This window comes from Somniosus microcephalus, chromosome 14 (genome assembly GCF_052327205.1).
Source record: "Somniosus microcephalus isolate GS21.2 chromosome 14, FLI_Smic_1.0, whole genome shotgun sequence".
Taxonomy (NCBI): domain Eukaryota; kingdom Metazoa; phylum Chordata; class Chondrichthyes; order Squaliformes; family Somniosidae; genus Somniosus; species Somniosus microcephalus.
The window spans coordinates 73,113,388-73,138,576 of NC_141000.1; the positions used below are offsets into that span (position 1 = coordinate 73,113,388).

At 43.8% G+C, this 25,189-nt stretch overlaps 1 protein-coding gene across 2 annotated transcripts in view; it reads right to left on the minus strand.

Moving 5' to 3' along the window:
• Positions 1-4,065: 4,065 nt before the first annotated feature.
• The window catches only part of LOC147107559 (amine oxidase [flavin-containing]-like), a 206,961-nt gene continuing 185,837 nt past the window's right edge, over positions 4,066-25,189 (minus strand). For both annotated transcript variants that reach the window (XM_086006684.1, XM_086006683.1), the window contains 2 exons: positions 10,468-10,530; positions 4,066-8,239 (listed from right to left, as the gene is read on the minus strand). In XM_086006684.1, the coding sequence (XP_085862810.1) occupies positions 8,084-8,239; positions 10,468-10,530 (219 nt within the window). In that variant the 3' untranslated portion in view covers positions 4,066-8,083. The remainder of the gene's footprint in view (positions 8,240-10,467; positions 10,531-25,189) is intronic.

Genomic DNA, 25,189 nt, shown 5'->3' on the forward strand with positions numbered 1-25,189 from the left:
GGTGGCTGCAGAGATAGTGGATGCATTGGTTGTGATCTTCCAAAATTCCTAGATTCTGGAATGGCCCTAGTGGCTTGGAAGGAAGCGAATTTAACACCGCTATTCAAGTAAGGAGGGAGAGAGAAAACAGGGAACTACAGAAAGTTAGCTTGACATTAGTCTTCGGGAAAATGCTGGAATCCATTATTAAGGAAGTGGTAACAGGGCACTTAGAAAATCATAATTTGATTAGACAGCATCAACATGGTTTTACGAAAGGGAATCGTGTTTGTCAAATCTATTAGAGTTTTGTGAGGATGTAACTGGCAGGGTAGATAAAGGGGAACCAGTGGATGTAGTATATTTGGATTTTCAAAAGGCATTCGATAAGGTGCCACACGAAAGTACACAAGATAAGGGCTTATGGGGTTGGGGGTAATATATTAGCATGGATAGAGGATTGGTTAAAGGACAGAACACAGAGAATAGGAATAAACGGGTCATTTTCTGGTTGGCAGGTTGTTACTAGTAGGGTGCCACAAGGATCAGTGCTGGGGCTTCAACTAGTTACAATCTATATTAATGACTTAGATGTGGGGACCGAGTGTAATTTATTCAAGTTTGCTGACGATACAAAGTTAGGTGGGAAAGTAAGTTGTGAGGAGGACGCAAAGAGGCTGAAAAGGGATATAGACAGGTTAAGTGAGTGGGCAAGAAGGTGGCAGATGGAGTATAATATGGGGAAATGTGAGGTTATTCACTTTGGTAGGAAGAATAGAAAAACAGAATATTTTTTAAATGGTGAGAAACTATTAAATGTTGGTGTTCAGAGGGATTTGTCTGTCCTTGTACACGAAACACAGAAAGTTAACATGCAGTTACAGCAAGCAATTAGGAAAGCAAATGGTATGTTGGCCTTTATTGCAAGGGGGTTGGAGTACAAGAGTAAGGAATTCTTGCTGCAATTGTACAGGGCTTTGGTAAGACCACACCTGGAGTACTATGTACAAGTTTGGTCTCCGTACCCAAGGAAGGATATACTTGCCTTAGAGGGGGTGCAATAAAGGTTCACTAGATTGATTCCTGAGATGAGAGGGCTGTCCTATGAGGAGAGATTAAGTAGAATGGGCCTATACTCTCTGGAGTTTAGAAGAATGAGGGGTGATCTCATTGAGATGCTGGGAGGCTGTTTCCCTTGGCTGGAGAGTCTAAATTAGAGGGCTTAGTCTCAGGATAAGGGAACCGAGATGAGGAGAAATTTCTTCACTGAGGGTTGTGAATCTTTGCAATTCTGTACCCCAGAGGGCTGTGGATGCTCAGTCGTCGAGCATATTCAAGGCCGAGATCGACAGATTTTTGGACACTAAGGGGCGAGCACGGTGGCATAGTGGTTAGCACTGTTGCCTCACAGCGCCAGGGACCCGGGTTCGAATCCGGCCTCGGGTGACTGTCTGTGTGGAGTTTGCACATTCTCCCCGTGTTTGCATGGGTTTCCTCCGGGTGCTCCGGTTTCCTCCCACAGTCCAAAGATGTGCGGGTTAGGTTGATTGGCTATGATAAAATTGACCCTTAGTATTAGGGGGATTAAATACGTGGGGTTACGGGGATAGGGTGGGATATGTGTTGGTGTAGGGGTTACGGGGATCGGGTGGGATATGTGTTGGTGCAGGCTCGATGGGCCGAAATGGCCTCTATCTGCACTGTGGGGTTTCTGTGATTTCTGTGATAAGGGAATCAAGGGATATGGGGATCAGGCAGGAAAGTGAAATTGAGGTCAAAGATCAGCCACGATCTTATTGAATGGCGGAGCAGGCTCGAGGTTTACCTCTGCTCCTATTTCTTATGTTCCTAAGGTTACCAACCCACTTGTCAGAGGAAACAGTTTCTCCCTACTTGCTCTAACAAAACACCTCATAATTTTGAATACCTCTATTAGGTCTCCCCTTAACCTTAATACAAAAAGAAAATACTGCAGATGCTGGAAATCTGAAATAAAAACAGAAAATGCTGGAGATACTCAGCAGGTCAGACAGCATCTGTGAAGAGAGAAACAGAGTTAACGTTTCAGGTCGATGACCTTTCGTCTCCCCTTAACCTTCTCTGCTCTAAGGAGAACAATCCCAGCTTCTCCAATCTCTCCACTTAACTGAAGTCCCTCTCCCTGGTATCATCCTGGTAAACCTTCTCTGTACCCTCTCTTAGGGTCTTGGCATCCATCCTAAAGTATGGTGCCCAGAAATGTACACAATACTCCAGTTGAGGCCTAACTAGTGATTTGTAAAGGTTTTGCATGACTTAATTCTCTTGATTTCAAAGCCAAGTATCCCATATGCTTTCTTAGCTGCTTTCTTAACTTGCCCTGCCACCTTCAAGTATTTGTGAATATGCACCCCCAGGACCCTCTGCTCTTGTACCCACTCAAAATAGTACCATTTAGATTATACTGCCTCTCCATGTTGTTCCTCCCAAAGTGCATCACTTTGCACTTATCCACATGAAATTGCATCTGACATGTCTGCCCATATGATTTCTATACAAACTATCTAGTCTGATAGAAAAACATTACGTGGGAAGAATGTCTATGTTAAAGGAGATATATAAAAGCAAGTTGCTGTTGTTGTTGATGGTTTTTTCCTAAATGGAAGCAGAATATCTCAAGGGAGAAAAATTGAGTTGGTTTGTGCCTCTCGTTAACGCCCCTGGGAGGCGCAAATCCCCTAGCGCCCGGGCGCGGTGCCGCTAACCCTCGAAATTCAGCGGGAGGTTAGCGGCAGCACCCCGCGCCACTTGCGATGTTATCGCTGTGTGCAGCGCCCAGGCCGCAAACATCCTTTGCGCCCCCTGACTTATCGTCGGGCGATATGTCTAACAGGTTCAGGGGGTGTTTTTGTAGCAGCGGCGACGCCTGCCAGCACCTGCCCCCTTTCACTTTTTTCTGGGGGTGCTGGCCGTGATCACTCAGCCCGGCATTCCGAGTGCTGGGCTGTTTCTCCAGCACCCCGCTCCCCAGTGGTCCAGCAGGGCTCCAGTGTGTGCAGGACTAGGCCCCTCTCCTTTAATCAGGGGAGGAGGCCTGCAATGACACGGCGTAATGTGCTGCTGCGTGTGGCGCAGGCTGCACATAGCGCTGTGAAATTCAGTAGTAGCGCCCCAAGCAGGAGGTGGAGTGCTTTCCAGTAGCGCCTCACCTCCTGCTTGGGGCGCTACTACTGAATTTACGGCGGAGGGGCGCTAACTTTTTCGGGGTGCTAAAATTAGTTCCTTCTCTGGGTGCTGTGCAGCCATATTTTTAAAATATTGCCCTGGACCTCCAAGGTGTTGAGGAATATTTATGTTGAAAGTTACTGATACTTGGTAGACATCCTTTATTCTTTCTTCCCAATTTCTTCTTTTCCCCTGAATCTGCTGCAGGGACCTTCCCCTTTCACTTGGTCTGGGTCTACCACTAGTAGCCATAGTGACTGAGGAATATGGAGGGGAGCACTGATGCATATGCCCCATAGATGGTGTTTGTCGGGTCTCTAAACATTAGGCTATCGTGAATTATGATGAAGGATTAACTGCTAGGCAGCCCTTTCTGGGGGAGCAGTCTGTGGTGACCTTGAATGAGTGCTTGACAGAGTCATGCTTTCATCCTCCCTGAGAGCAGGTAAGATGTGATAGTGCCTGTTCCAACATTTCAAATTTGCAAGTACCAGTGCAGTTGCAGTTTCTTTGAACCTAGTACAAGCAGCTTGTGCTACATCAATCATATCTAGCTCTTCCCAATGGGAGAGGTCTTTTTCCCCAAGTTGTTGTATTTGAGGTACAGTTACCAGAATCAGCAGCAGCTGCATTGTTGATATCATCACTACTTCCATCTTGGATTTCTTTTCTTCTCTCCGTAGTGGAAGATCTCTGCTAGTCACGAGTAACAAAATCATAAACATATTTAGAAAGTTAAGTGTTTACAATGTTTCTACATATACCACACACAGAAAATCTTTCCCATGTGGGAACTCAAGACTCTAATTGTCTCGTTGCGTATATTACCTTACCCATGGTGTTTGCAGGATAACCCAATGAGGAAGAACTACAAATTCCAAGGATATTTTAAAATCAAGACATTTACCCAGCAATATTTTCACATCAGTTTATCACTAGATCAGTAACCAGTAGTATTCATTTTATGTTATATAAGCATAAGGTTGATTTAAAACATTAGATCCCACGTGAATTGTTCAAAAAGATTTTACAGCAAATCTTTCATTATTTAAGTGTATGCTGTCACTTATTGCAAAACCTGCTAGCACAAGTTACTTGTTACTTCTCAAAGTTACTTGCATTAGTCATTAACATTCTATGGACCAGTGAGAAATGACCGATGCCTTGCCGTGCTGATTGGTGGCCTTATGCAAAATTAAACCATCATTAGCTCTATCAAGCAGTTCAGACATTAGCATGAGCTTTGCGCACAGTTCAAACGAAACACTGGTTTGCTTATCTATCAGCACATTACAGGTGACACCAGATTTACATTGTCTGTGTACCAGTGTAGAAATAAAATGCTACAATTGACAATATAAAACTTTTAAATGTTACAGCTTGAAAATGTGCACACTGAAAAGTCACAGTCACGTAGGCACTTGAGAAAAGAAAATACCACAAAGGAATAAGGCACAAAGACTAAACTCACAATGGAGGGAATTTTTACTTGCTGACGTGCTGGGAGCAGTGGGGTGGGGTGGGGGGTGTCCAGTAGCACGCGGGAAACCCAGAAGTGCAGCGAGTCGGTCAGTGGCTTTTTAACCCAGCCACTGCATTTGCATCGGACTTCCAGGTTTCCCAGCCAATTAGGCTGAGCAGGCGTGATGACAACCCGCATGAGTTGATTTCAACTACAGTATTTAAAGGGACACCGCAAAGATGACATTTGATGGATTCTGGAGTTGGGAGTACAACACAAGGAACTGTCAGAATGGAGTTCCACCATTCAAAGCCTGCACCTAGCTTTAGTGACACCTCCCTGGATGTGCTGCCGGGGGCTGCAAGGGCCCGCAGGGAGATACTGTTCCCTACTGAAGGAAGGAAGAAGCCTGCCAGCGAAACCAAGAAGGTGTGGCTAGAGGTGGCTCATGAGGTGAGCAGCAGGAGTGTGGTGCCACGCTCCTGATTCAATGCCGAATGCAGTTTAATGACCTATGGCAGGAAAGGTGAGTACAGTGGCACATTCAACTGCATCCTAATGTGTGTGTCACAAACCCCTCACTGACTTCTCAAGCCTACTAGGTTTTCACCTGGTGACTCACACATCACGGGTGAGCAAGAGCAGATGGTGGAGACAGGGACAGCAGTGGAGTCCATATCAGAGGCCACAGGATGCTCCAAGCTCTGCTCAGCTGGACGCAGATGCTGAACCTTGGGTGCTGTCAACAAAGACGATGCTTCTGGCGCAGCAGCAAAGAATATGCGATATACTGGTAGGCTTTCCAGCCGCACTGTGCACGCTTGCAGAGAGATTGGAGGAGTCTGTCTCACGCATGAGTGGCATGATGTCGCAGGCCTTTGCGATTATGTCTGCATGGAAAGAGTGGACACCTGCATGGAGCATCAAACCCAGCAATCACATGAGTGCATGCAGGCCCTCACCAATGGCTTGCACACTACGAATGCCTCCTTAAATAGGATGACTGATACCCTAGCCTTGGCTGCTCATCGCCCCACTGATCTGCAGCAAAGTGTTCTCCAGCTCATTTCTAGCATGGAAGTGAGGGTGGGCCATGAGAGGAATGTGGAGCGGCAGGTCTGTGGGGAGCAAGCTGTTGCTGCTCCTGCTGGTGGTGCTCTTGCTGGTGCTCCTCCTGCTGCTGCTGGTGCTGTTGATGCTGCTGGTCATCTTGGTCCTCATCTGAGGTCCAAAGTAAAACAGCATAAGTGGCACACATGCTGATCTGATGGATCACGGCTCCAAAGTGGAGATCAGATGGATTAACCTCCAAAGTTGTGAAAGTAACCTTTCAGTACAAGAACTGTGAACAAAAGCCTTTCACACAATCAGACAAGAAAGCAGCTGTGAGGTTTCAGTACTTATTGGAATATTTGCCTATTATTTCTTCAGACCCCTCAATTGGGAACTCGCCTTGCTTACACTGGCGAGTTCCAGGAAGCCCGGGAAACCTGTGCACCCACAGTTAAATCTCAAAACCCATGTTAATATCGCCCTTAATGAGCTATTAACATCGTGAAATTGACAACCTGCCTCTCCCAAGGGAGTTGTTCATACGCAGCCTAACACACTGCAGTTAAATGTGGAAGTTGGCGGGTTGGAGCCAGTTTCCTGAAGGGCTGTCAATTTCCACACTTTTACCCCCCACCTGCTCCCAAACCCACGCGCTCCTGCAAGTAAAAATTCACCCCAATGTCTTTGGAAAAGAGACAGAATCAGCATCACTGTAGAATGTTCAAATACATTAATTTTGCCATAGACACTGATACCCAAATTGCACTGTCCATCACTGTATTTCCATATCTGTTTTAGCACAATTACACTGAACTCACATGTTTAACACCTATTCATAACATTTTGGATTCATTGTTACATGCATTTGCACTGTAAAGTTACTTTTTTAATACATTAGTTTAATAAAATGATAATTCACTGTTTCGGCTTTTGTGACATCATCAATCTAGATCCTGATTTTTAACATGTAACTTTGTTCTTAATCTTAATTTGGTCAATTAAACATTTTCAAAGTATTAACATAATTAATAAGACTGTAAAATAAAATCTTTGCCCAACAGATGACTGATCAGAAGGGTTAGGATTTAGTCCAGAACTTAAAATGTTTAAAATGAGTTTATGTTGGTACAATTAGGTCTCAACTATTTTCGTTAATATATGGAAACCGGAATAAGGAAGAAAAATTGAAAAATACAGGTATCAGAAAGTGCCTGGACTTACTCATTCCCAAACACAAATCAGAAAGTCGGGATTAAATCATTCAATGTTTCCCTTCTGATCTTCACATTTCAAAAGTGCAGAGTAACATCAGCATGAAGATCTTATCAGTCCATTCAGTGATTATTTTTAATAGGTCTATTGGGACCCTTGATTAGAGATATCTGGAGCTAAGTGCCACAGTGCTGGTTGTTAAAGCTGAATAAAATCAGAACCATTTTTTTGATATTTAAAAAAATACTGGTGTGTGTTATTTTAATCAATATTTATGTGAATCTATGCTTTTAACATAAATTTTAAAGTAGGACATGAACAATTTTTTAAAGATGAATTCCTTATGAAACAGACACCTATGGTGTATGGACAGGATGCCCGAGCTGCCTAAAATCTACTGGCTGGGTTGATCAGATTTTCACAGCTGGCACGGAGAATTCCTGGAGGTGAAGGACCACGTATTATACTATCGAGTATTCCTGTACAAAACTTCTCACTGTCATTTGTTCTCAAACTTTGTTACTGCAAGTTAGTTATTTTTTATATGCATCTCAGAGGCATTAAATGCAATTTAGGAGCTTAAAAAGGCATCACTATCTAAGACAGATGGATAATAATGAGGATTATTGATGGATAAAAATGAGGATTATTGATGTTTTAGTATCACTTAGTTCTACACGTTATGCCAACGGTTTCTGTAATAAGGTTCAGCTACTGTAAACAGAATTATAGGTAGAAATTTAGCAATCAAAACACAAGAACACAGTAACCAAGAATGCAATCATCAAGGGCTAGCTGTCTGCATAGTATAAGACATCTTCCAAAAATCTAAAATTTGTTAATGTAACGTGTAAAATCATGAAAAATTTAACATAAGTTGTATCAAAAGATAACCGATGCATGCAAAACCATGGATTTCTAATACCAACAGCAAGTTCAATTATGACTTACTATCTCTCAGTAAGTTAAGAGTAAAATTCATGGAAACCCTAAAAAGAAATAAGGATTCATGATAACATTTTCATCTGTAGTTTTCCTCATGGGAGACTAAATGATTGTATAAATCAGCAGAGCGGAAATATTTTTAGAAGATTAGCACAACTGGCAGATGATGACCGTGAAACTGTGCATTAAGGAAGAGGTGACGGGTCTGGCTGTCGAAGTATCTCCTACTTAATTCTTTCTCAGCAGTCCCTTTTTATATGCAAAGAGCCCTACAGCAGCTGCAGAAGTGAGGAATGTTGACCATCCAAAAAGCTTTAAACATCCTGAAACTGAAGGCAAGTTTCTCTCCCAGAACGTTGTCTTGATTGGAATTCCAGGAACATCCTGAAAGAAATATTTAGATCGACATCAGGGGCCTAGCTCAGTGAAAAAGTATTTTCAAGACCCACGCATCGCCTTAACCAAACAGGAGGATAAACCTGCAAAAGACTCAATATGTGAGGGGACAAAGGGAGAATTATAATAATACCGCACAACTAGATGATTACATGTTTGAGTTCTCAACAGTCTGATACAAGAACATCCCAGAATTTTATCAGTCTTTAAGCAAGCCAGATTAGAAAATGGAGGAGACCAGTTCACTGTACTCTGTGTTAGAGAGAGAGCGATATGATCACCTATCAGTCGAGTTGTTGTTCTCCCAAAGGCTCCTTTTTGTTGTATAAAAAAGCTGAATGTGATGAGGTTAGCAGCGGTAGATATAAAGCCAGTACTGTACGATCAAATAAAGTTCGGGTTCATTTTGGGGGGAAAAAAGTCTCAAGTGTTAGTATGAAAACTAGAGGAGGATCTTGACAGCACAGTCGTCAGCTGACACAAATATGATGCGACATGTAGTGGGAAACTGATCCCCAGAGCTGCAATACTGAAAATTTAAAGGATGCAAATAGCCTCATATTTTTATAAAATTGCAGTAAATTTTTGCTATTTTAGGTACCCTTCCCTCACCAGCTACTCCAGTGATGTCAATAATGGGGCCTGTGTCTCAGAGCAGCTTCATCCATTTTAATAAGGGACAGCATTTTAGACCAATCAGAGAATTGATCCAGAGATCCTTACCCCAGAAAAAAATATAACCTGAGAAACACACTATTGACAGGGTCCTATGGTGTATGCAATCATTAGAGAGATTTTCTAACAGCAATAGAAGGAAACTACCAATAAGCATAGATTTTTAACTGACTAATCTTTTTTAAAGTTTTAATTAAGATTACATATCGCAATTTAAAAAAAGGAAACCATGCTCTAATGCACTAGAGACTTTCCTCAGTGAAATACAGACTGATGACATCTGAGAGGTTATATAGAGAGATAATGGAAAAAGAACTGCTTAATAGTTAAGTGTGGCAATTTTAGGGAAATTGGGCAGCGGTCAGTGTGGGAATCATAAGTTGGTATATGAAGATTTTTAAAATTACTTCATTAGTACACAAGCATGTGCATATGACAAAAACTACTAACTGAATCCACTACAATTTCCATCAATGCTATTGTAGTACTAATTATTTTAAGAATGTACAGAACAATTTATTTAAAAGCAGCTGTAGGTCCCAGTTGATGAATATAAAGACCGATAGGTAAAATGTGATGCTTCAATTGTCAGTTGGCCTCTAGCAGGAAGTCTATGAGACCATAGACCAGTGGTGGGCAAAATCTGGCCCGCTGGACCTGACAGAAATAGAATGCGAACCGGAGCTCGAGCTGCACATTAGTCTATCCACTTTTACTTCTTGTAGGTCAGAAATGGACCCGAACTGCAGCCCGGGAACACACAGTAATGCTTAATTCAATTTATCAATTCGCAAAAGCGATTCTCCATGGCCCGTTCTTACAAGGATCCATTCCGCGATTCTGGGTCCCAATGACGGACGTCCGTACCCAGAATGCACTGCGTATTCGAACGTGACCTATTCATTTTAGAGTCGAGTCATGGCTGCTCATCTCAATGACTATTTTACCGAAGAAAGAGACCGCTGCTGTGTCTTTCCTCTCCCGGTACCCAGAGTACAATGGCAGGGGAGCTCTCATCGCCGTCTTAGACACGGGAATGGATCCCAGACCACAAGGACTCCAGGTAACGCGATTGTAGTTCAGGTCTTGCGAAGCCTCGGGCTCCCATACTCAGCGCACTAAAAAGAGAACACCTCTCGTGTTGGGAGGCCCCACAGACTCGAGCCATGTAGACTTTCAGTACAACGTGTAATCAGTCCATCAATCATTTCATTCATTTAGCAATGGAAGATTTTACTATTTTACACTACATTTTGTGTATTTAAGATAGTATCTGACTACTATCTGCATTTATGTTGATACAATGTTCCCTCGAATTCTTTTTTCGTGCGCAGTCCCTTTAAATTTGCAGTATCTCTTCCAGCGGCAGGAGCTGGTGAGCAGCCTGTACTGGTCCTTGCGATTGATGCACAATGGGGGAACATGTGCGTGGCCCTCAACAGCTCACCAAAACTTGTTAAGTGGCCCTCCAGCCCAAATAATTGCCCACCCCGCCATAGACAGTACCCAATGAGACATCACAGAAATGTTGAGAAACTTACCAAAGACACGGGTTCAGCCTGCCAGATCTCACTTTCTGAAATTTTCCCCATTTCATACAGGATCTGAAGGAGAAAAAAACCACACAAGTATGTTTTAATAAATTCAGGTTGTATTTCCCAGTGATGGATTTACCCTTAGTAACAGAGAACTGGGTGACAGCTACAAGTTATCTGACATTTGCCAAACGACTGCTGATATCAAATACGGGCAGTAATGTCAATTTAGATCAGCACGCCTACATTATCCTCCTATCCACATCACCAGGATAACATTTCTATTCCGACTAACCCTTTGAGCCTTGCCAAGATTATATGGGGGTAATTTTCCAAGTACCCGCGGCAGCAGGAAGCACCACCTCCTACCAGCACGTATCAGAAAATAGTAGGCATGCTCCAATATGTGCTGTCAGTGGACAATATTGTTGTATCCGTGTGTTAATAGAGACACTGAAGACAGGAGTTGGTTTCACAGGTGTTTACTGAACAAAGTCTGGAGGGGAACTAACTGATACAACACAATATACAGGCTTATATAGCCCGAGTGGCCATTACCGGCATTACAGTACAAAGGGGGCTCTTAAAGGCACATACACTACAATTCCTCCCCTTTTAGCCAACCAGTACATAATATTTTAAGTAATCATTAATTACATGTTACAAGAAAAATAATCTACACATTGCTGCAGTTAATTAATTATAAGTCAGTCTCTCTGGAGGCTTCCTGACTCGGTCCGGAGAACTCCTCGGTGGTATAGTAGTTTGTGGTGGTGTAGTAGGTTCTTTTGGCAAGGCTGATTCGGCTTGAATGCCAGTGTCGGGTTCATCGGGTTCCAGTATCACTGGATCGGAGGTAGATATGGGTATCTCTACTTCATCATTAGGCATATAGAGTTGTGGTGTAGGTTGTCCCTTTTCGGATGACTCTATGATTTGGTCAGCATGGCGCCTTATTATGCTTTCTCCGATGTCCACGGAATACATCAGCGGTCCTAGTCGTGTGCAGATAGTTCCAGGCTGCCATTTCTCGGTACGGTAGTCCCGGGCCAAAAATTGTTGACCTATCTGGAAGGTTCTAGTTGGCCTTTCATTCATGCCTTGAAATTGCCGGTTCTCCACGTCCCTTCTGATGTTTGGCTTGATCAAATCCAGCCGGCATCTTAGGCTTCTATTGAAGAACATCATGGCGGGAGTTTGATTTGTAACCATATGTGTTGCATTCCTGTATGCGAACAAGAAGTTATCCACCTTGTGCTGAAGTTTTATGTCTTCATTACCCATGGCCTTTATGGCCTTCTTGAAGGTCTGGACAAACCTTTCAGCCAATCCATTGGTGGCGGGATGGTATGGGGCGGACGTGTAGTGCTTAACCCCATTGTTTTTTTAAGAACTTCCTGAATTCTTTGGACACAAATTGCGGTCCACTATCAGAACAGATCTGTTCAGGCAGCCCATTCCTGGCAAATATGGTCCTTAATACTGTGATGGTTTTTTCCGTGGTGGTGGAGGACATCTTTATTACCTCCGGCCACTTGGAGTGTGCATCAACCGCGATTAAGAACATTGAGTCCATAAATGGACCAGCAAAGTCGATGTGTACCCTTTGCCAGGGAGATGAGGGCCACTCCCATGGATGTAGAGGGGCTTGTGGTGGAGCGTTTTGGACCTTCTGGCATCCTAGGCAGCTCTTGGTCATTTCTTCGATGTCTCCATCAATACCTGGCCACCATACAAACGCCCTGGCTAGGTTCTTCATTTTCACTCCACCCAGATGCCCCTCGTGAAGCTCCTTTAGAACTTTATCCTGGAGTTTGGGTGGAATCACCACTCTGGATCCACACATCAAGGTTCCTCGGCACACTGACAGCTGTTCTCTTCTTTGCGAGAATGCTGGCAACAGTGGTTCGCCATGTGCTGGCCATCCCTTCACTGTTAAATCGTAGACTCGTGAGAGAGTCGGGTCATTTCTAGTTTCCCTTTCAATGGCATAATTTGTTACTGGTAGACATTCGACTATGGTAGAGTGGAAAATCTCCACTGGGTCTACGGTAGGTGCTTCTTCTACTGTTGGTAACGGTAGGCGCGATAAACCATCAGCATTCCCATGCTGTTTTGATCCTTTGTATTCTATGTTATATTGGTGTGCCCCTAGAAAAAGGGACCACCTCTGTAGCCTTTGCGCTGTCATAATGGGAACACCCTTTTTAGGGTTGAATATGGAGATGAGGGGTTGATGGTCAGTCAACAAGGTAAATTTTTGTCCGTGTAGGTAATGGTTGAATTTCTTCACTCCCCATACCAGGCTGAGTGCTTCCCTGTCGATTTGGGCGTAGTTACGCTCAGCTGAGTTCAATGAGCGTGACGCAAAAGCTATCGGCCGTTCCGAGCCATCAGGGAATTTATGCGATAATACTGCTCCTACGCCGTAAGGGGATGCATTGCACGCCAGTCTGATTGGCAGTGATGGGTTGTAATGAGCCAAAACTTCTTTGGACGTGATTAAGTCTTTGCATTTATGGAGGGCACGTTTACAGTCTTCGCTCCATTTCCAAATTACTCCTGTTTGTAGCAGTTCATTAAGAGGGTGCAGAAGAGTTGATAAGTTCGGTAAAAATTTATGATAGTAATTTATTAATCCCAGGAATGACCTTAATTGTGAAACATTTTCAGGTGCTGGGGCTTTTATGACCGCTTCAATTTTTTCAGGTGACTTATGCAACCCTTCCTTATTAATTATGTGGCCACAATATGATATTTGCAGTGGGAGGGGATGGATCCAGTCGTCGTGGTCCATGTTGGTACAAACGACATAGATAGGACTAGGAAGCCGGTACTGTTAAAGGAGTATGAGCAGCTAGGGGTCAAATTAAAAAACAGAACCTCAAGGGTAATAATCTCTGGATTATTACCTGAGCCACGAGCGAATTTGGCTAGGACAAATAAAATAAGAGAGTTAAATGCGTGGCTCAAAGACTGGTGTGGGAGAAATGGGTTTTGCTTCCTGGGACACTGGTACCAGTACTGGGGCAGGAGGGAGCTGTTCCGTTGGGACGGGCTTCACTTGGCCAGTGCTGGGACTAGAGTCCTGGCGGATCATATAACTAGGGCTGTAGAGAGGGCTTTAAACTAAGTAGTGGGGGGGAGGTTCCTAGAGAGCAAATAATAAAAATGACAACAGAGAAGGTCATAGACTTAGGTAGCAGCGGGGAAATTAAAAACCAGAGCGTGTCAGGAAGGGGCAGAAGGTATGGAGTAAAAGGTAAAGTAATAAAAAGGGCAAAAGCAGGAACTAAGTGTCACAAAACACATTTGAAAGTTCTCTATCTGAATGCACGTAGCATTCGTAACAAAATAGACGAGTTAATGGCACAAATAGTTACATATGGGTATGATCTTGTGGCCATTACAGAAACATGGCTGCAGGGTGACAATGCCTGGGAATTAAACATACCAGGTTATTTAACGATCAGGAAGGACAGGCAGGAAGGAAGGGGAGGTGGGGTGGCTATGTTAATAAAGGAAGGAATCACTGTAATACAGAGAAATGATATTGGGTCAAAAGATCAGGATAATGAAACAGTTTGGGTGGAGATAAGGAATAATAAGGGGAAAAAAACACTAGTGGGCATAGTCTATAGGCCTCCGAACAGTTGCAACTCGGTTGGACGGAGTATCAATCAGGAAATAGTTGAGGCTTGTAATAAGGGAACATCTATAATTATGGGGGGTTTTAACTATCATATTAATTGGACAAATCAAATTGGGCAGGGCTGCCTTGAGGATGAGTTCATTGAGTGTATTAGGGATGGGTTTCTTGAGCAGTATGTAACTGAACCTGCAGGGCATTCTGGAGGGGGAGGGTGAACAGCCAGAGGTCGTGGTCCACATTGGTACCAACGACATAGGTAAAAAGAGGGATGAGGTCCTGCAGCAAGAATTTAGGGAGCTAGGTGAAAGATTAAAGAGCAGGACCTCAAAGGTTGTAATCTCTGGATTACTCCCGGTGCCACGTGCTAGTGGGTATAGGAATAGGAAGATAGAACAGATGAATGCGTGGCTAAAGGGATAGTGCAGGGGGGAGGGCTTTAGTTTCCTGGATCACTGGGTCTGCTTCTGGGAAAGGTGGGACTTGTACAAGTCGGACGGTTTAGACCTGAACCAGAGGGGAACCAATATCCTTGCGGGGAGGTTTGCTAGCACTGCTGGGGGGGGGGGTTTAAACTAACTTGGCAGGGGGATGGGGTACAGAGTGGAGCTATAGTAGGGGGTGATTTACAGCCAAATACAGAGGAAAAAACAAGTCAGATGGGAAGGCAGAGCAAATATGTGAAGGCAAAAGGGAATATGGCAGGGCTGGAAGGCATTTATTTTAATGCAAGGAGTCTTGCAAATAAGGTGGATGAACTGAAGTTGTTGTTGAACACATGGGAGTACGATATTGTTGCTATCACAGAGACATGGTTGAGGGAGGGTCAGGACTGGCAGCTCAATATTCCGGGGTATAGAATCTTCAGGCGAGACAGAGGGGGGTGTAAAAGGGGAGGGGGTGTTGCAATATTAATTAAGGAGTCAATTGCTGCTGTAAGGAGGGATGATATATTAGCGGGTTCCTCAAATGAGGCCATATGGGTAGAACTTAAAAACAAAAAGGGGGCAAGCACTTTGCTGGGAGTGTACTATAGGCCCCCAAACAGTCAGGGGGAGATAGAGGAACAGATATGTAGGCAAATCTCAGAGAAGTGCGAAAATAATAGGGTAATAATAGTGGGGGATTTCAACTTCCCCAATATAAATTGGGAGAGTCAGAGTGTGAAAGGCTTAGAGGGTGCAGAATTCTTAAAGTGCATCCAGGAGAGCTTTTTGAGCCAACATGTAGAAAGTCCTACAAGAGAGGGGGCGGTACTGGACCTAATTCTGGGGAATGTAGCCGGGCAAGTGGTGGAAGTATCAGTAGGAGAGCATTTTGGCGACAGTGACCATAATTCGGTGAGATTTAAGGTGGTCATGGAAAAAGACAAAGACGGCCCGGAAATAAGGGTTCTAAATTGGGGGAAGGCCGATTTTAATATGATAAGGCAGGATCTGGCCAAAGTGGACTGGGAGCAGCTACTTATAGGAAAATCCACATCAAAGCAGTGGGAGACTTTCAGAAGGGAAATAGAGAGAGTACAACGCCAACATGTTCCTGTAAAGGTCAAGGGTGGGACCAACAAGCAAAGGGAACCTTGGATGACAAGGGATATACAAAAATGCATTAGAAATAAAAGGGGGGCTTTTGGCAGTTACAAAAGACTAAAGACGGAAGAAGCCCTAGAGGAGTATAAAAAGTGCAGGGGCATACTTAAAAAAGAAATTAGGAGGGCGAGGAGGGGCCATGAGGTAACACTGGCGAGCAAAATAAAGGAAAATCCTAAGATGTTTTATAAGTATATTAAGGGCAAGAGGATAACCAGGGAAAGGGTAGGGCCCATTAGGGACCAAAGTGGCAATCTGTGTGTAGAGCCAGATGATGTAGGCGGGGTTTTAAATTAATTTTTTGCATCTGTGTTCACTATGGAGAAAGACGATGCAGACATAGAAATCGGGCAAGGGGACTGTGACATACTTGAACATATTAGCATCGAGAGGGAGGAGGTGCTAGCGGTTTTAGCAGGCCAAAAAGTGGATAAATCCCCAGGCCCGGACGAGATGTATCCCAGGCTGCTGTGGGAGGCAAAGGAGGAGATTGCAGGGGCTCTGACACAAATTTTCAGAACCTCTCTGGCCACAGGGGTTGTACCAGAGGACTGGAGAACAGCTAATGTAGTACCATTATACAAGAAGGGTAGCAGGGATAAACCAGGGAATTACAGGCCAGTGAGCCTAACATCTGTGGTAGGGAAATTATTGGAAAAAATTCTGAGGGACAAAATTAGTCTCCACTTGGAGAGGCAAGGATTAATCGGGGATAGTCAGCATGGCTTTGTCAAGGGTAAATCATGTCTGACAAATCTGATTGAATTTTTCGAGGGGGTGACTAGGGGGGTGGATGAGGGAAATGCTGTGGATGTGGTTTACATGGACTTCAGTAAAGCTTTTGACAAAGTCCCGCATAGGAGACTGGTCAAGAAGGTAAGAGCCCATGGGATCCAGGGTGCCTTGGCGCGTTGGATCCTAAACTGGCTGAGTGGCAGGAGGCAGAGGGTGATGGTCGAAGGTTGCTTTTGTGACTGGAAGCCTGTGTCCAGTGGGGTACCTCAGGGATCGGTGCTGGGTCCCTTGTTGTTTGTGATCTACATAAATGATTTGGATGAGAATGTAAAAGGTATGATCAGTAAGTTCGCAGATGACACGAAAATTGGTGGGGTGGTAAATTGCGAGGAGGAAAGCCTCAGGCTACAGGACGATATAAACGGGTTGGTCAGATGGGCGGAAAAGTGGCAAATGGAATTTAACCCTGAAAAGTGCGAGGTGATGCATTTTGGATGGACAAATAAGGCAAGGGAATACACAATGAGTGGTAGGACCCTAGGAAGTACAGAGGGACCTTGGTGTACATGTACATAGATCCCTGAAGGCAGCGGAACAGGTAGATAAGGTGGTTAAAAAGGCATATGGGATACTTGCCTTCATTAGCCGAGGCATAGAATATAAGAGCAGGGAGGTTATGATGGAGCTGTACAAAACGCTGGTGAGGCCACAGCTGGAGTACTGTGTGCAGTTCGGGTCGCCTCACTATGGGAAGGATGTGATTGCTTTGGAGAGGGTGCAGAGAAGATTCACCAGGATGTTACCTGGGATGGAGCGCCTCAGCTATGTAGAAAGACTAAACAGGCTGGGGTTGTTTTCCTTGGAGCAAAGAAGGCTGAGGAGGGACCTGATTGAGGTGTACAAAATGATGAGGGGCATAGATAGGGTAGACAAAGAGGAACTTTTCCCCTTAGTAGGGGGGTCAATAACAAGGGGGCATAGATTCAGGGTAAGGGGCAGGAGATTTAGAGGGGATTTGAGGAGGAACTTTTTCACCCAGAGGGTGGTTGGAATGTGGAACTCAATGCCTAAAAGGGTGGTAGAGGCAGGAACCCTCACAACATTCAAGAAGCATTTGGATGAGCACTTGAAATGCCATTGCATACAAGGCTATGGACCAAATGCTGGAAAATGGGATTAGACTGGACAGGGATGGATGGGCGGCGCAGACACGATGGGCCGAAGGGCCTCTTTCTGTGCTGTAAAACTCTATGACTCTATGACTGAACCGACCAGGGGCAAGCAACCTTAGATCTGGTCCTGTGTAACGAGACAGGATTAATTAAAAATGTCCTAGTAAAGGATCCCCTTGGAATGAGTGACCATAACATGGTTGAATTCCATATTCAATTAGAGGGTGAGGAGGTTGGATCTCAAACAAGCGTGCTAAGCTTGAATAAAGGAGACTATGAAGGTATGAGAGCGGAATTGAGTAAAGTGGATTGGGAAAATAGATTAAAGGGTAAGACGATACATGATCAGTGGTGTACATTTAAGGAGTTATTTTACAACTTCCAAAAAATATATATTCCACTGAGAAGAAAAGGGTGTAAAAGAAAAGACAGCCATCCGTGGCTAAGTAAAGAAATTAAGGATAGTATTCGACTAAAAACAAGGGCATATAAGGTAGCCAAATCTAGTGGGAGGATAGAGGATTGGGAAAACTTTAAAAGACAGCAAAAAATAACAAAAAGATTGATTAAGAAAGGAAAGATAGATTATGAAAATAAATGAGCAAAAAATATAAAAACAGATAGTAAGAGTTTTTATAGTTATATAAAAAGAAAAAGGGTGGCTAAAGTAAATGTTGGTCCCTTAGAGGATGAGACCGGGAAATTAATGGTGGGAAATATGGAGATGGCAAAAACACTGAATGAATATTTTGTATCAGTCTTTACAGTAGAGGACACCAAGAATATCCCAACACTGGACAAGCAGGGGGCTATAGTGGGGGAGGAGATAAACACGATCAAAATCACTAAGGAAGTGGTACTCGGTAAAATAATGGGACTCAAGGCGGATAAATCACCTGGACCTGATGGCTTACATCCTAGGGTCTTCAGGGAAGTGGCGGTAGGGATTGTGGATGCATTGGTAATAATCTTCCAAAACTCCCTGGACTCAGCAAAGGTCCCGGCAGACTGGAAAACTGCTAATGTAACACCCTTATTTAAAAAGGGCAGTAGACAGAAGGCTGGAAACTATAGACCAGTTAGCCTAACATCTGTGGTAGGTAAAATTTTGGAGTCCATTATTAAGGAGACAGTAACAGGACATTTGGATAATCATAATTTAATAAGACAAAGTCAGCATGGTTTTATGAAGGGGATGTCATGTTTGACAAATTTGCTGGAGTTCTTTGAGGAAGTAACATATAGGGTGGATAAAGGTGAACCAGTGGACGTAGTGTATTTAGGCTTCCAAAAGGCATTTGACAAGGTGCCACACAAAAGATTATTGCTTAAGATAAAAAATCACGGGATTGGGGGTAATATTCTGGCATGCATAGAGGATTGGCTATCTAACAGAAGGCAGAGAGTTGGGATAAATGGTTCATTCTCAGACTGGCAATCAGTAACCAGTGGTGTTCCACAGGGGTCAGTGCTGGGTCCCCAACTCTTTGCAATCTCTATTAACAATTTGGAGGAGGGGACCGAGTGTAACATATCAAAGTTTGCAGATGATACGAAGATGGCAGGGAAAGTAGTGAGTGAGGAGGACATAAAAATCCTGCAAAGGGACATAGACAGGCTAAGTAAGTGGGCAGAGATTTGGCAGATGGAATACAATACTGGAAAGTGTGAGGTTATGCACTTTGGCAGGAAAAATCGCAGAGCAAGTTATTATCTTAATGGCAAGAAACTGGAAAGTACTGAAGTACAAAGGGATCTGGGGGTCCTGGTGCACGAAACTCAAAAGGTTAGTATGCAGGTGCAGCAAGTGATTAAGAAGGCCAATGGAATGTTGCCTTTCATTGCTAGGGGGATAGAATATAAAAATAGGGAGGTATTGCTTCAGTTGTACAAGGTATTGGTGAGACTGCACCTGGAATACTGCGTACAGTTTTGGTGTCCATACTTAAGAAAGGACATACTTGCTCTCGAGTCAGTACAAAGAAGGTTCACTCGGTTAATCCCGGGGATGAGGGGATGGACATATGAGGAGACGTTGAGCAGATTGGGACTCTACTCATTGGAGTTCAGAAGAATGAGAGGCGATCTTATTGAAACATATAAGATTGTGAAGGGGTTGGATCGGGTGGATGCGGGGAGGATGTTCCCGATGATGGGTGAAACTAGAACTAGGGGGCATAGTCTTAGAATAAGGGGCTGCTCTTTCAAAACTGAGATGAGGAGGAACTACTTCACTCAGAGGGTGGTAGGTCCATGGAATATGCTGCCCCAAAAAGCTGTCGAAGCTACATCATTACATAAATTTAAAACAGAAATAGACAGTTTCCTAGAAGAAAAGGGAATTAAGGGTTACGGGGAGCGGGCAGGAATTTGGACATGAGTCTAGGTTCGGATCGGTCATGGCCCTGTGGGTAGCGGAGCGGGCCCAGGGGCCGTGTAGCCTGATCCTGCTCCTGTTTCATGTGTCTAATTCTGTTAGATTCAGGAGATAGTCCTGTGATAGTGGATTGGCGGTTAGGATCAGATCAGCCGTGATCTTATTGAATGGCGGAGCAGGCTCGAGGGGCCGATTGGCCTACTCCTGCTCCTATTTCTTATGTTCTTATGTTCTTATGATTCTGGAAAAATTCGCACTTGGGCGATTTGCTCGTAGGCCCCGTTCTCTCAGCCTAGTGAGCACCTGCTCCAAATTGGCAAGGGGCTCGTTGTCATTTTCTCCTGTTACAAGGATGTCGTCTAGGTAGCATTGAGTCCCCGGAATCCCTTGGAGGACTTGCTCCATAGCTCTTTGCCAGATAGCTGGAGCGGATGCTACTCCGAAAACCAGTCGATTGTACTGGTACAGACCTTTGTATTTATCGTGAGATACTTTTTAGAGGCCTCTTCAACCTCCATCTGTAGATATGCCTGTGCCAAGTCAATTTTGGTGAAACGTTTCCCTCCGGATAGTGAGGCGAAAATATCTTCTGGATACTGTACCGTGTGAAGGACCGGGTTTACAGTCACCTTGAAGTCGCCACAGATGTGAATTTTTCTCTGTTCTTCAGATTTATCATTATTCAACGCTTTCTTCATGATTGGGACGATGGGTGTTGCCCACTCGCTCCAATCTATTTTGGATAATACGCCTGCCTTTTCCAAATTCTCCAGCTCTGCCTCGACTGCTGGACGAATTGCGTATGGCACCGGTCTTGCCTTAAAAAATTTGGGAATTGCCGCATCTTCCACTTTTATTGAGGCGGTGATGCCTTTCAAGGTTCCTAGTTTCTCTTGAAACACTTCTTTGGCGTTGGCCAAGATGTCTTTTAATCGTTCAGGTATGACGTCATCATCGTTTTTTTCCTTACTGGTCACCGTCAGTGCCTGAATGGAGTGCCAGTCTAAACGTATTTTCCTGATCCATTCATGTCCCAACAGCGGTGGACCACCATCTTGTAGAACGTATAAATACAACTTTTGTATTTCCTTGCCGTTGTATACAACAGGCACCCTTATTTTTCCTTTGGGGTATACTTTCTGTACTTTTCTTTATTGATTTTTTTGTTCCTGTCCGTGGATTTTTTTTGTCCAGATCGGCATACCCGTGCAATGTGTCCAATCTTTCCGCATTGCCTGCATGCTTTGTCCTTGAACCAGCAGTCCATCTGGTCATGGGTGGATCTGCCGCAGCGATAACATCTCTCGAAAGCCTGTGTCATTTCATGGGTGCCAAAGTCCTGTGTCTTTTGTTGTATCTCTGCAGCTCCTCTTGCGGCTGCTTCGTATGATACATCCATACTGAAAGCCTTGTCCAGTGTTAAATCTTTTTCAGAAAGCAGCCTTTTCTGTGTTCCTTCACTTAGGAGACCGCAGACGAATTTGTCTCGAAGATAATCTGCTAGTCCTGCCCCGAATTGGCAGTGCTTTGATAGCTTTCTTAATTCGGTGAGGTAATCAGCGTTACTTTCATTCTTGTGTTGATTCCTCTTGAAGAATTTGAATCATTCTGCTATCAGCAGCGGTGTTGGGTTTAAGTGCTCCTGTAGGGTATCAACAATTTCTTTAAAATTCTTGTCCTTTGGTTTGGCTGGAGTGATTAAGTTTCGTAACAGCCCGTATGTCTTTGCGCCCATTAGATTTAGAAGTACTGACGCTTTTTTTTCATTTTCTATTCCATTTGCGGTGCAATATACCTCCTCTTTCCACATATGTGGTCCAATCCTCTATCTCGTTATCAAAAGCATCAATATTGCCAGACTTAGGCATCCTAGAAAAAAAATGGCGCTTCCCGCGCTTTACTTTCTTTTCTGCAGAAAAGATATGGCGCTTCCCGCGCTTCCCCGCCGCTGCTGCCGATGACAACGCTGTTTCCCGCGGGTTTCCCTTTTTATTTATTTATTTACAGGTGGAGACTCATTCCCGCCGGACTCTCTCTCCTAGGTCTGAACGCCGACCTGCTTGCAGCGCCGGCCGTCTCCCGAGTGCTCCCTCCCAGTCTGTTACTGCTTGCCTCCGCCTTCGCTGCTTGGCCTAGCTGCAGAGCCAGCCGCTGGAGCCCCAGCCCGATGCCCAGGAAGGATTATTGCAGTACCTGCTACCAGCTTGGCTAGCTGGTGAAACCACAGCTTTTTCTTTTTCTTGATTTTCTTCGACTTTGGACGCCAGAGGAATTGATGTCCTTGAGGTGCTGCCGAGTTGCAGGTAAGTCCGTTTCCAATTCGCCGCCACTGTTGTATCCGTGTGTTAATAGAGACACTGAAGACAGGAGTTGGTTTCACAGGTGTTTACTGAACAAAGTCTGGAGGGGAACTAACTGATACAACACAATATACAGGCTTATATAGCCCGAGTGGCCATTACCGGCATTACAGTACAAAGGGGGCTCTTAAAGGCACATACAGTACAAATATCACTGAGGGGAACAACTGAAAACAAGAAGGCTGTATGATCTGAACTGAAGAAAGTTGTTCTAAATATTCTAATTGTGATGTTTTTTGGTTGGAGACTGGAGAAAATTACAATCAAACTCTGCCAGGTTATCTCAGTAGTAGCACTCTCACCTCCGAGTCAGGAGATCATGGATTAAAGCCTCAGTACAGGATTTGAGAACATAACCTAGGTTGATACTCAGTGCAATACTGCGGAAATGCTGCATTGTTGGAGGTGCTGTCTTTCGGATGAGATATTAAACCAAACATTACAACATTCCTACCTTACAACAGTGACTACACTTTAAAAAGTACTTCATTGGCTGTAACATGCTTTGGGATGGCCTGATGTCGTGAAAGGCGCTATATAAATGTAAATCTTTCTCTCTTTTCAAAGCCCCATCTACCTGTTCAGGTAAATGTAAAAAATTCCATGGCACCATTCAAAGAAGAGCAGAAAAGTTCTCCAAGTGTCCTGGCCAACATTTGTTCCTCATCCAACATCATCAAAACAAATGAACTGATCATTTTTCTCATTGCTGTTTATGGAACCTTGCTGTGTACAAATGGGCTTCTGCATTTGCCTAAACAAAAACATTGATTACACTTCCAAAAGTAATTCTTTGGTTGTGTAGCACTTTGGGAAATCATGAGAACGTGAAAAGTGCTAATTAAATGCAAGTTCTTTCTTTCGACGCTGATCTCATTTTCAAGTCAAATGGCAATGTAAACTGAAGTCATCTTTCGGGAACCAGAATCTCCTTCAAGTGAGTTTTTATGCAACACATTTCAATAGCTTTCAAATTAGACATCATACTATAAAATAGGGAGTTCTGCAGTGCCTGACTAAACAGCATAAATAAATGATTAACTAGCAGTGAATTTGTCCATGGACAACTTTGACAGTGGAGCACATCCCCAGGCTGAAGACAGCCCAATGAACTGGAAAATCTCTCTCCCTCTCAGTTGAAGCACTGACACAGAAAAAGCTTGGTCCACAGGCTACAGCAGCAATCAAAATTGCTAATGATAAGAGACTGACAGAAGAATGAAAGATTCATGGTAGCAGATGCTCTAATAAAATCCTTCATGTTGACACTGAAAATATAACCACATTAAACTATAAAGATATTATATTACCCATTTTCCATTCATTGGGAAGTTAAAACTGAGCAGCATGCTTAAAAATCAAATTAATAATAAACCTTCAGTGAAAGATTAAAAAGGATGTTTAACACATGTATTTTCTTGAACTCTATGGTGCTATTCTGCAAAACAAACCCGTTCTTTAATGAATAGCAGGCTTTAACCCTTCATTGAATTTCATCCATGCAATTAACCTTGTTTTCATGCTTTTTAGTAATATGTGAATTAAAATTACCAGTTACACCACTAAGTAGCAAGGAATATTCAAAGTTAACTCAATATCAAAGCTTGTTCAGTATGGACTGGTTTGGACTCTCATAAGATAATTACAGATGAGGAAGGTCATTTGTTTCAGCTTAGTTGATCTGTCCAGAAATATCCATGCAGCATCCAATTGGTTTTTATATGATTCCAGGGTTTCCATCTCCACTATTACATCTGGAAGTCCATTGCATGTATTAATCACTCTGTGTGAAGGACTTCCTGATAGCAGTCTGAAATTTGCTGAATTCTAGTTTGAACCTGTGACGCCTTATGCTAGCACACAGTTCACTATAAAGTTACTTTCCGGATTTACCTCTTCCATACCATTCTTATATACTTCTATCCATGCCCATCTTTCTCACAACTCCATGTTTGAATCTCATTAATCAGGTTTTCACTCCTGCTGCAGCACTGAAATGGCCCGAATCAAAGTCACAAATTATATACTCTGTGACTGAGCATGGCACATTTGCCCTCCTCATCCTCCTGACTTCTCTGCAGCCTTTGACACTGTTAACCACACTATCCTTTTCCAATGCCTCTCCTCCATTTCTAGCTCAGTGGGAATGTCCTCGCTTGGTTCCACTCTCAACTATCACATCGTAGCCAGAGCATCTCCAGCAATGGCTTTTCTTCCTTCCATCGCATTGTTAACTCTGGAGTCCCCCAAGAATCTAGCCTTTGCCCCACCTCTTTCTTATCTACATGCTGCCCCTTGGTGACATCAACGAAGACATGGGGTTAGCTTCTACATGTACGCTGACAACACCCAGCTCTACCTTTCCATCACCTCTCGCAACCCTTCCACTGCCTTTATGCTGTCAGACTGCTTGTCCAATATCCAGTCTTGGATGTGCTACAATTTCCTCTTCTTAAACTTTAAGAGAACGTGAGATTAACCACATGGCTATTTTGCCTCCATTGCTTTAATAAGAACATAAGAAATAGGAGTAGGATTAGGCCATTTGGCACTTTTAGCCTGCTCCGCCATTCAATAAGATCATGGCTGATCTGATCTTGACCTCAACTCCACTTTCCCGCCCGCTCCCCATAACCCTTGACTCCCCTCTAGCTCAAATATCTGTCTATCTCTGCCTTGAATATATTCAATGACTCCGCTGGGGTAGAGAATTCCAAAGATTCACGACCCTCAGAGAAGAAATTCCTCCTCATCTCCATTTTAAATGGGCAACCCCTTATTCTGAAACTATGTCCCCTAGTTCTAGATTCCCCCACGAGGGGAAACATCCTCTCAGCATCTACCTT